Here is a 12771-nt window from a genome sequence, read left to right on the forward strand (position 1 = left end):
TAAAGGATTCTACCGGTAGGTGCGGAGGGGGGGGGAGTGGAATTTCAGCCGGGGGCCTTTTCCGCGTCGGCGCTTCTTGATGTCGTATTGGCCACGAGCAGGAAGAGGCGGAGCAGGAGGCGCTGGCGGTCCTCGGGCGTTTAACGTCCGCCCGCTCGCGAAGCTGGCTGGAATTGGTAGCCCCGGGCCTTTCCATTACATACGGATCTTGAGCGTCCCGTTGCCTTAGAGCCCAATCCTAGGCACTTGGTCCCCTATTGGGGACTTTCTGCCGAATAACCACGCGCGCATAGCGCTGAGCTGAAACCTGCCAATAAAACTGCAACCCCGCTAATTTCAGGTGACAACAAAAACTGCAAGGTTTTTAGCGAGGGCAATTAGAGTAAGATCTACTATTTGATTATTGATGTAAACCCCCAAAATGCATTTTATCTCTATCTTCAGTACATTTTATTTTATTGTTATAGCTAGTGGCTGATGCAAATGTTCTTCTGATTCTGCAACCCGCCTAAGCATTTTCCCCCCGGGAGCGCCTCCACGTTCCGTTTCGAGCTTTGCTTCTCAGCCATGTGCTTTGCCCGCTTCAGTTCCTCGAAGGGCTCCCGTGTATTTTATCCTCGCAAAGAAAGATCTCACCCTGTGATGCACTCCGTCGTTACTGTCGCCACAACGGAAATAGCGTTGCCGAGAATATAGCCCTGCAGGATGAGCTCCCCAAAGCCCATCTGAGTCCAGTATCCTGTTCCTACAGCAGCCAACCATTCGGAAGCCCGTAATCGGGACCCGAGTGTCACAGCAGCACTCTTCCCACGTTGTAAGTCCCTGGTAGCCTTATCTACCAAGAAGGCTCAGAATCATGGCCGAAATTTGATGCCAGTCTCTCCTACCTCTTCCTCAGCCTACACAAAAATAAATATATACAGGCCATGCAATTCTTCCAGCTGAATTTTAAGTTTTTGAATCATTGGCTTGACTTGTGTGTTTACAAACATCATTCCTGTTTACCATTTGTAAGAGAGCTACCTTTTTAAACCGCTTACAGAAACCACTTTTTCTCAGAACAGAAACCTCAAAATCTCCAGTAGTAAGACTTAGCTAATAAACTTCCAATAATCAAGTTTGGGATAGGGATTAACAGTAGAGTCTTAGGCCTGTCTACTCAGAGGTCTTGTTGAATTCAGAGAGAACTCCCTGCCAGATAAATATGTATAGCATCATAGTCTAAAGGCTAAGCAAATTAACTTGAGATTCAGGAACACAGCTGCATTTACAGTCTATAATCAATTGATTCATCTAGCTCAGTATTGTGTACACTGGCCAAGGGGGTGGTGATTCAGGTATGGCACAATTTCCAGTTTAGCCTAAAAGGCAGGGCCCTGATTCACCTGAGGTGAATCAGGAATTGCCACTTCCTGTCCCCACCACCTCGCTGTCGCACACACACCCCGACACACACACTTTCACTGCCACTGAGAGGGGGGCATTCGGGCAGTGGTGGAAGTGGGCAGAACGCTGCCTCTTGTATTTCCGCTACCAGAAGTAGGCATTTCATCACATGGCTGGCTCTGCTACAAGGCATTTAACACCAACTGCCCCACACCTGGGAACTACATCTTGGGCAGGTGGAGATGTGGCTGTGATAGCCAGTGAACAATTGGGAGCCTTAAAGTGCATTGCCAATAAACACGTACTTTACCAGAGAGCCATGGCCCTTACTGATGATATTGTCAATATGCAAGCCTCACATCTACACGATTAAGTGCATTTTCAAATTACTCCCCAGCAGGGCTTTTTTCAGCCAGAACTCAGGTCCAGCACCTCTCAGATGGGCGCCTCTAAAATTGTAAGAAAACGAGAGTTCATGGAGAGTTCCGATACCTCTTTTTCAAGGAAAAATAGCACTGCTCCCTAGTTTGCGGGTGCTTTACAACAAAAGCCTGTACTTTACTCTGAAGTGAGCTCTACATGGGACAAGTGCCTAGTAAGTAGGAAGTGTAGGTAAGTAACTTATTTAAATCACCTGTCTTTTAGGCACATACATGTAAAGTACCTTCTCTAATAAAACAAATCATTTTACAGTCACATAGTGCACCCTACATATTTTCATTGTAGTCCACCATTTAGATCAAGGAAGTTTGAGTTAGTCCCAGATGTCTGTTTGCGGGGAGAGAAGTGCAGGGCTGGAAAGCAGGAGTCCTAATTTTCTACATTCACTCAGATATCTAAAACATGACTACACAGTAAACAAATGTAACTTCTCAAAAGACAAAGATACAGCATAATGGTTATCAGGACTACAAAAGTGCCATTTTTTCAGCCATTTGTAATACGGGTCACATTCACACCATGTATATAACACACTAGGATATCACTCTTAAGGGTGCTGAGGGTTGTGAGACCACCGGTGTTCCCTTACCAGTTTCCTGGGAATAGGGATTGTTAAACCACTGGGAATTATAGTTTTGGGAGGGGAATAGAGGTCTCCAAAGAAGTCTTGGCACACTCAGCAAGTTTTACAGTGGCATCAGTGTTTTAAATGTATGGCATGAATGTGGCCATTCTATGCAAGTTTTCTTTCTCTATTCAGGCTTGAAATAGTTGCTGCACATGAAACAAGTATCCCAGTGTAGTTGTTTCTTCTATGTAGCCTTTACCAATGTGATTGGGAACTTCAGAAAAGTATCCATGAACTTTGTTTGAACCACAGTATTAATAAGAATCAACACCACAGGAAGGAGACAGGTTTAAGATGAATGGAAGTGTTGAACATGATGCAGCTCAACACCCTCAGCCATCAAAACTGATTGCATAACTGACTTGCATAGGGTAGTTCAATGGGAAATTTTTCATGGAAATTTTTATTCCTAATGTTTTTAAAAAGAGTAACAAACTGAAGACAAATACGTGACTAATTTGACATTAGTTTCAGAGCTGGATCTGCAGTTTGTAACAAATGGGTGTTGCTAGGTTGACATGCTATTTGACTTGCGCTGCTGCCATTATAGAATTTTGCTTGTAGAATGGTGCTTAAAAGGGGGCTCAGGAATGCTCAGGAATGATGGGAGTCTCAAGCTTCCTGAAAATACTATGTGTACCTAATTGCCTGTCTATATTTACATTAGCAGTGTAGTCAGATTCCTTATGCTGAAATTTCACAACTATGCCAGCAGTGTTGTTTAAATATTACCCGACTTTCACCATAAAATTATAGGATGGGTTGCAATTTAAAATATTTTAAAGTTTTTAAAAACTTATTACAAAAATGTAATCACAAAATTTAGGTGTGAAATTATGCAGACACGTGCTTCTTCTTTACACACACACACACCCAGTTGTGTTTAAAACTAGGCTTCCTTCCTTTCTGTGATCTAGGATGCAAATTATCTGTACTGACAGAAGTTCATTTGGAAGAAACTGGTGGCGAGATTTCAAGTAAAATCATGATTGCTGGTGATGTCAGTGTGAAAATAATAAAACTTATAATTATTTAAATTACATTGTTTTAATGAAAATCCCAGTTCTCAAGCTTTCCCCATACAAGAACTACAAAATAAATGCCTCATTGGGCTGGAGCAATAAAAGGCAATGGTTCACCAATCTGATCTGCAGTCAAAAGTGCAGAATACAGCTGCATAGGCACTAATTTCAATTTCTTGCAGGAACATCCAAATTAATTGCTACCCTCAAATTTCTAATTTTTAAAATTCACAATATTTGCATAGATATATTATTACAAGCTTGGCTTTGAACAATTCTAACACAACATGCAATTTAATAGTCACATTAGGCAACAGTCACAAGAGGGGCAACTTACTATACTTTTAATGTACTACTACTAGCACCTTTTCCTACCTAGCCAAATGAAGTGTGTAATTTTTAAAAATGAAGGTTGTACATTAATTAAAAGAATGCTAAGCTGATTGCAACAGTAAACTTTGTGTGGGTGAAGAGAGATGAAGAACATTACAATGGCAACACCAAAATCACAGAAAAGGCAGGCAAGGTTTTAAAATGTAATTTCTGTTAAGTGGCAATAGAAACAGGAAGGACCAAACGCACATTTGAATCTACTGGTGGTATTTAACAAAAAGTAGAATACCATAGAAAGATGCAGGGCAAAGCTTTGAAAGTTGTTGTTTTTTTAACACCAGTGGTATTTTAACATACACTGAAGTTTAGGAATGTATACTGCAGTGGAATTTTATAAAAATATGCATCCAGAGTGTTTGATTCTAAATGTCATTGTTTTTTAATAAAGTCATCAGCTTAAAGGTACTGCAGTTAAAAAACAAGGCGCGAAAACACCAAGGCAGACAAAACAGTTCCATTCACTTAATGTCTACAGATTTTACACATGAGCACTTTTCCTTAGTCTCATATGCAAATATAACTCCTACATTGCCTTCAATATGTATTTGATTTCTGTTAAACTGTTTGCCCCACTTTTAACACCATTCAAATGCAGAAAGAGTAATAGGAGGGACTCAAACTGCTTTTCATCTTGACTTGTGAGAAAGGTCTAGAAGGATGTAGATGAGTGAACCGATCATGAAGACCGAACACGGAAATTCTATTTTGATTATAAAGCAGTAACTCTAGAATGGGCACTACAAAGAGACACACCTTTCTTAAAACAATTCACAATACATCTGTAGATTTCATTACTAGAGACTGTTGTGAAGGGCAGTAGTTTTGCCAGATTAAAAAGGAATTAACAAATGTATTATTGTATCAATATATTAGTTAAGAGTCTGAAGATCATAACTGAACTTTTGAATCCTGAAAAATAATTGGAGGAAAACACTATGGTTGGCATCTGACTCTCTCGCGAGAAACACTATCTCATTTCTTTTTGATGGCTGCTCACGGAAGACAGAATGCCAACATATGAAGTGATGATCTGAATAAGGCAAATAAATACACCTAATACTGCTCCTAAATTGTTTGAACTGTAGCTTTTCTATCACAAATAGGCCTCTATTAAATAGTATTTCACTATTTTCCAAGTTATGAAGGTGGGTGACAATTTCCTAATTCAATATAATCATTTAAGATCCAGTGATCATAAAGACTACCACCAGTGAAGTCAAAACATCACCACATTGGTCTCTAACTCAGGGGTTGCATCCAGAAGTAGAACTCTCTTAATTGTACACTTCAATGGACAATGGGGAGGTGATGGGTTTTGGTTATTCCTCTTCATGCCCAGCAGCCTCCTTTGCACCCTGCAAATCTGCTCCAGAGGCTTGGAGGACCCTTTGGAACAGAATGGAAGGCAACGATTAAGGAAAGGGGAAACGAAAATTCTGTTTCCCTCCCTTCAGCGCAAGCGTCCATTACAGTGATGTCACTTCGGCAAACAAAATAGATACAACCCAATGCCTTCTGGTCAATATGGAGAACATAAGGAATCCATAATATTTAGAAGAGTAGAACTCAACTTTAAGAAGTGTACTTTAGTTTGATTAGATTCAAATATAGAAGAGATGAAACACTGAAAAGTTGGCAGAGAAGTAAAACAGTCAACAAATATTCCTCTAATTGGTTTTCCCAATCTTCTCTGAATTATTCCGTAACATTGAATGAGAATCTTAGTGCTGTGTTTTGTTTTTAAATACAACAAGGGATTCTGGCCTTTATAGCTACAATATTGGCCCTGAAAGTTCAAAAATAGTTGGGTAAAATCTCAGAAGCCAAAGAGGGAGGTTAGCAGTATTTCCAAAGTATTCAGAATATATGGCTTGATTGTGCTGCATGGCTCCTTACAGCCAAAGCTTGCAAAAAAATTGTGTAAAATAACCACAAACCATGCTATTTGCATAATTCATACTTGCACAGCTTTTCTAGACAAAAATTGGGTGTGTGGTTGTGTGTATAATCACACCACAAATTTCTGCCTATTTAGTTCCTAAATCAACCTTTGGCTTCAGATACTGTACCAACCTGTTAGTAGACTTGCTTAGCTGTATAAAATATGGATGGGGGTCACTTTTTAGAAATGCAAAAATGCTATTTGTAAGTACTTAGTAATTACAACCTAGGGCAACCTCAAAGAAGAAAGTAGGTAATTCCCATGGTGATAGCTGAAGTCTTTCTCCTTTCTAGATAAATGGAACTGGGCACAGATGCCAAGTAATTTAAGAAGAAACCACTACTTGCCAATCAGATTTTAAAAATCTATTCTTTTTTTCAGTTCAATTAACTATATCCATGAAACGAAAACCATCTTAAAAGGGGATCAGCACCAATACAAAAAGGGCACTGTGCACACAGAATCAGCCTTCTGTAAATATATTCCCAAATAATTCAGAAACTCTTGTTCAGTGGGTTCCATGGGCTGGACTGCTACATTCAACAGGTGCCATGAATACAATTCTCACTACCTGCTCAAACTTTTATGTACAGCTCATGAGATGGCTTTTATGATCAGCTTCAACAGTCTTCAATATGGGGGGGGGGTGGAGAGAGGGAGAGAGAGAGATGACACTGCATCTCCTCAGAAGATAAGTTTCAAGACTCCACAGAAGATAATACACCTACTAACTTTTTGAATATCTTTGAATGTTAACATTTAAAGTTCTGGGAATGTGCTTCTGAAGTTTCTGTTTCCCTATTACATTTGCAGTAGTCACTTAAGATACGTTAAAGAATACATTTTTTATAAACATGTTTTATTTATCTTGCTTAAATGTGTAACTGCTGGCTGTAATTTCCCTTAAAGGGGAAACCGATCCAAACACATACTGGTGCTTTTCAAAAGAGAGCAATTTAAAAGGGCAGCAGCAGGGATTTGAGATTTCTTAAAACCTTCAGGCTGCAAAATAGAAATAATGTAACCAAAAGTATTATGAATATCCATTAATTCCCATCAGTACCAGCATCAGTTATTTGGGCAATAATACAGCAAGATCAAGTATCAGTGGCAGACAAAGGGGGGAAATAAGGAAAGATAAGAATACCAATCCTTACAAATGTCATTGCTATCCCAGAAATGTGTTCAGGAGAGAACTCTTTAACACTTCACATTGCAAACAAATGTGGCCATTCAGATTACATCTTCTATTTCTTACAGAAAAATTTAAAGTGCCAATCAAAGCCTAATTCTGGGTTTACACAATCATATCAACAGCTACACAAAACAATTAATGCATCCCTTTGCCACAGCAAGTCAGGCCTAATAAAAAAAAATGCTGTAACTAAGGGTGTGCCCTAAGCTGTCCATCAGCTTATTAGCTGGGATATAGGCATCATTTATTATGCATCACAGATGTTCAGTGCTTCAGTCAAACAGAAAAAGCTGAAATGCAGTTGCTCTGTCAAACCACAATTCGCTTCTTCCATCTTCCTTTCATGTAAAAGTTTAAATACACCAATTTTCTGAGTAAAACATTTAGGGTTTTAGATATTTTTATCCAAATTTGCTGCAGCACTATATAATGTCAATGGAGTCAGTGGGGTTATTTCTGCCTGTTCAGCTAACTATGGAGATTTTCATAACCCTAAAACTGCAATTTTTGCTTTTAATCAGAGCAAGGGTAAAAATTCTGGATCTCATGTGCAAGGCTCAAGATGATGCTTAGGATAGAACATGCAGAGTAAACGTCGTTTCTTTCCATATCCAGGTATAAAGCTGACAACTGTAGTCTTGTCTTTATGGGCAATGAAAATAATCCCTTTACTATGAACTTCCTATAAAGGAGAACCAAGAGATAACTCTTCCGGAACATGTATGGTACACTGGCCAGTGTGTTTTTGGCGTTTAAATGTAATCCTGTGAATTAGTTTAATTCACTTGCTGAGCATTCATTTGAGGCATCCCTCTGTTGGGTCTTGGGGGCCCTCCACGACCTAGAAAATAAAAATAGCATTTTATTTTTGGATCAAGTGAGATCCTTTAATAGTCAGAATGGCTGCCTCTCTAAAATCTGGTTCCCTACTATGTTTGTCTAATAAATGCCTAAAGACAATAATGATACCTGTTCGCTTAGCAGGTGAAGACAGGCTTTGAATGTACACAAACAACTTGCTTACATCAGTCTTAAATCTAACCTTTGTTCCAAATGCCTGCCATTCTACTACCAATAAGCCATAAACTATATTTCAATGGCACCTGAACACAACTACGAAGTACTGTTGAAATGTAGTAACTGAATAACAGTATTGCATACCGTTCTAAAACAAAATATAGTATAGACAATTGCCAGTGTGCTGATCCAAGAGACTAAAAGGGCAGTATCTGGTTAGAACAACTTCCAGTGGGTGGTTCTATTTGGTATTTCGGTACATCAAAGCAATCATAAGAAATTCCTGTAATTTACTTTTGTTCAATGGATTTTTCCGGAAGGATTTATAATATAAAGTCTGCACTAGATGAGATTTAGCTATCTTTTTGCCTCATCTTATGTCCTACATCCATTTTCAGCTGGTCCACTAAAAAATGATTGGCTTCTATCCACTCAAGTGCAGGCATAGTGTCAACATGTAGAGTCCCCCACCCACAAGACTAAAGAGCCCTTCCTCCCACCAAGTATGCATACATGGGTGATATAAGGGGGCACTGCAGGGAACTAAATACCTGTTTACGTGCTTCCTATAGCACCATCCAGCTTCCTTCAGCACATCCTGTGCTCATATTGGGCAAGGGAAATTTGGGGTGGGGTGGGGATGGTGTAAGAGGCTCTACTGAGCCCTCTAGAATGAATTCTTGCACAGGGAGTACACCCACACTTGACTGAACTGCAGCCACTGCTTTGCTTATTTTCCAATTGCAAACTATTTTGTACACTTAAGTATAAAGCAGCAAACAGAATAAAGTTGTAAATATGTACGCTATTTACATGCGAAATTGAGTAGGTATTTTTCAACAGATTCCATCTGGATACAAGAATATAGCATCTTATGTAGCTGAAAACAGAATTTCTGAACAGGCTACAAATAATGCAAGATCTTTATTGAAATCCAAGTAGCAATAGCAAAATACAAAAGCAGACACTATTGGAGCTTGCCAAACATTTTTCACAGCAGAATTACACACCTCACAATTGGGTAAGCTTACATTTTCAACAGTTGCTTGGGCAAGGAATAAAAAGCAACCTAGTAGCCTTAAATAAAAGCCGAGAAAGGAAGTTTAACAATATACAGTTCAAAAATCAAATTCATGAACAACTTTCAACAAATGTCTACAACAGTTGAACACATTTGAACTGAAACAGCTGAAAGTCTGCAACTCCTAAGAACCTCTCTACAGATTCAATCAGAGATTCACCACTTGAATATTACCTCGAGGGGCTCCCCGAGGACCACTTTGTCCAGAGCCACGCTTGAAATTCTGTTGATATCCATCCTAGAAAAAAAGATGACCAAACAGAAGTGCAACAAGTTTCATTAAAATGGTTTTAAAAGTTTGTCATTTCAGTATTTTATTTCAGGATATAATTTTTGGAAGTCCCTGTCCAGGATCCAAATGGGCATATGTGCTATTTCAGTCACACCCTTAAAAGCCATTTCAGAAGATTCAGCTACAAGAGAAAGCCATTAGCACCCTTCCTTTCTTGTGCACACACAGAAATGCTTTCTGTTCACACATGGGGCAGATGGAATTCTGGCCCCAGTGAATCAAAACCCAGAAAATGACAAGTTGGAATTTGAACACAGTATTGCAATGTCCCTAAGAACAGAGTTCTAGTCAATCTAGAACAAGAGACTTGCAGTGGTGTTCAGGGGGAGAAGACAATAATTTGGAGTGGTGAAAGAATACCATTTTTTCTCAACTTCCACCCAACCCCTGGTGATCCTGTTGTTGTTCCATATAGCACTAGGCAGCTGCGCACCCCAACCCACAGTATTTTATAACTATTATTTGAGGCAGGGGAAGAGAAGCACAGACATCTTTTTTCATTTCCTTCCTCCTGAGAAAGCCACCACTTCGAGTTGGGCTTTTTAACTGCACAGCACTCATTCCCTCTCAACTTGAACCCTCTACAGCTCCATGACACTTATTATATGCTGTCAGGGGCTTGAGTAGGCCAACTTCCTATCTCTGTCTGCCCTCTCCCTCCCTTCAAATGACACACTTTCTGTGTCTCAACTCAACCAGAGGTATAACTGATAAGATTCTGAAAGGCTTCTGAACCTCTGGTTTCTTTAGACAACAGATGGGGAACCTTTGGCTCTCCGGATGCTCCTGAACTACAACTTCCATCAACCTCAGAAAACATGGCCACTGGCTAGGCATGATGAGAGTTGTAATCCAAAAACATTTAGAAGACCAAAGCTCCCCCACATCTGCTTTAGACACTCCTCTCTCTTGGCCATAAGCAGTTCAAGTTCACAGATTGCTGTCAGATATTTTGGGATAAAATAAAAAATTCCTTCAGTAGCACCTTAAAGACCAACTAAGTTTTTATTTTGGTATGAGCTTTCGTGTGCATGCACATTCTTCAGAACGTGCATGCACACGAAAGCTCATACCAAAATAAAAACTTAGTTGGTCTTTAAGGTGCTACTGAAGGAATTTTTTTTATTTTACTTCGACCCAGACCAACACGGCTACCTACCTGTAACCAGATATTTTGGGGTGGCTCAACTTAACAAACTGCCTTATAATTGGCAGTATAATGCTATACTTCTACATACTTGAGTTATGTAGAAACTTCTCCCTTATTCTTTGGTGAGCTCATTTTGCTTCTCAATTGATAAGCCCCTGACCTAGTAACGCGAGTACTAAAAAGAGTATGATGATAAATGGCTGCAGTCTAATAAAGCAGACTAGGAGGCAGAAAGTATATAGGCAGTGGCCTATTTGTACCCAAGGTGAAAACTGTTAACCAAGAATTTCTAAAAGTAGATTTTATCTTTAAGTTAAAAATCAATCCAAATATTAATTTCTTATGCAATGAAACTTTTATTAAAATATGCATTTTCTCAAGCATTATAAACTAAGGAACTCTTTTTTCTGTTCCATCAACTTACCCGCTGGTAGGTGGAATAGTCGCGAGCACTGAATTGTGCCTGTGTGTAACCACTATTTGGAGTGTTGGAAAATGAAGGGCGGTAGCCATCATAACCTCCTAAAAATCAGAGGGGAAAACTAATTGAAAAGTATTGCATACCTTATAAAGGATGTATGTATATATTCAGGGGGGGAAACAACATTCAATTTAAGGAAAAATATTCTGTATTAAAGAAAGCAATCCAAAGGTCATCTAAGAGATTGAGAGAAAAAACACACCAGAAGGAAAAAATTCAAGCTGGTAAGCTTTTAGTATACCTTGTTTCTCCAAAAATAAGACACCGTTTTTCCTCAAAAAAACCCACCATGGCTTATTTACAGGGGATGTCTCATTTTTTCCTCCTCCTGCCGCGGCCGGCACTGCTGCTGCGCCTATCACTATATTATTTTCGGGGTATGGCTTATATTCCTTGAATGCTTAAAAATCCTGCTACGACTTATTTTATGGCTACATCTTATTTTCGGAGAAACAGGGTAGACATTGTAGTTGTAGTCCAATATCATCTTGGGACCCAAGGTTTAAAAGCACAGTGGCAGACTTTTACAATGTAATCATGTACAGCAGAAAAATACCGTATGTGTCACACCTAACTCTTCCTGATACAAAATAAGTGGATACACGTTTAAACTGCACCTGGGCTCCTGGGCTTCATTGTCTTCAGTTTTGTTCACAAGACTTCACATTTTGTGTAATATATATTTAGCAATGTCATTATTTAAAGTGATTTAATAAATGCAGGCACCAAAATAAAGAATCCCACCAAATGTCATAGTCTGAATAAATGAAAGACTTGCTTTTGTAAGCCAAGGAAGTAGCAAGCCCTGAAAAAGATGCAGCCATTTAGCGGGTTACAAAAATGGAAAGTCACTTTCATACTACATCATGTTATGTTTCCAGTCAAACAACTCCATTGTTAGTTCATACTCATAGCTTGCTGTCATGTAATTTTTACTTAGTACCATATGCACTAATATTATAGCAGAGCAAAAGCAGCAGCAAGCTTAGACCACTCTGTAGTACATTATATTTTAAAAAAATCAAAGCATGCCACTACAATGCTTAAGCTTCTGGACAGTTTACATTTCTGGAAAACATTCAGAATTAGTCTCAAAAGGTTTTTAAGTTTTTACCTCTAAACCCATTGGCTGGTCCCCTGTATCCATTCATTAAGCCTCGAGTGCCGCGTGATCCACCACGAGACACTCCTCGGCTGTTATAATAAGGCTGACTGTTACGTGGGAACCCAGTATTCTGTTGTGGAGGCTGCTGGTGGTTACCTGCCACTTGATGGGACTGGTCCGGGGAACCATGGTAGGTGCCAACCACTAAAATGAAGAAAGAAAGAAGAAAGAAATGCAAAAAGCAAGAATTTACTTATAATTCCAGTTTCCTAAAGACTCAAATAATATCAAGCTAACTCACCAATGAACTTTGCTTAAGAGCCACCAAGTACGACAGTAAATGTTTACCTACCTAAAGAAAGATTGTTTGCAGAATTAAATTGAACATTGCAGTCTAAATACCCTGATCATTGAGAATGTTCTCTGGGTGTCCTTTGGCATAACCACACAGATTTAATTTGATAGTGCTGCTTAACATTTATTTGGGAGGTGAATTTTTATTTCATGTAGTGCATGAATGTACCAAACTGCACTTTTCTCCCAAGTCCCTACAAATACTATAAAACTTCCTTCCACCTCACCATACATGCTTGAAATGCTACTTCAACAGCATCAATCGAGATATTCTTTGTTTGGTC

General features: G+C 39.2%; 1 protein-coding gene across 5 annotated transcripts in view; it reads right to left on the reverse strand.

Annotated features, from left to right (window-relative positions):
- Positions 1–5598: 5598 nt before the first annotated feature.
- CAPRIN1 (cell cycle associated protein 1) overlaps positions 5599–12771 on the reverse strand; it is a 35884-nt gene continuing 28711 nt past the window's right edge. For 4 of the 5 annotated variants that reach the window (XM_035116589.2, XM_035116596.2, XM_035116571.2 and 1 more), the window contains 4 exons: positions 12143–12337; positions 10972–11069; positions 9280–9343; positions 5599–7848 (listed from right to left, as the gene is read on the reverse strand). In XM_035116589.2, the coding sequence (XP_034972480.2) occupies positions 7784–7848; positions 9280–9343; positions 10972–11069; positions 12143–12337 (422 nt within the window). In that variant the 3' untranslated portion in view covers positions 5599–7783. The remainder of the gene's footprint in view (positions 7849–9279; positions 9344–10971; positions 11070–12142; positions 12338–12771) is intronic. The other variant, XM_035116606.2, reaches the window with a different exon arrangement.

Source organism: Zootoca vivipara, chromosome 1 (genome assembly GCF_963506605.1).
Source record: "Zootoca vivipara chromosome 1, rZooViv1.1, whole genome shotgun sequence".
NCBI lineage: Eukaryota > Metazoa > Chordata > Lepidosauria > Squamata > Lacertidae > Zootoca > Zootoca vivipara.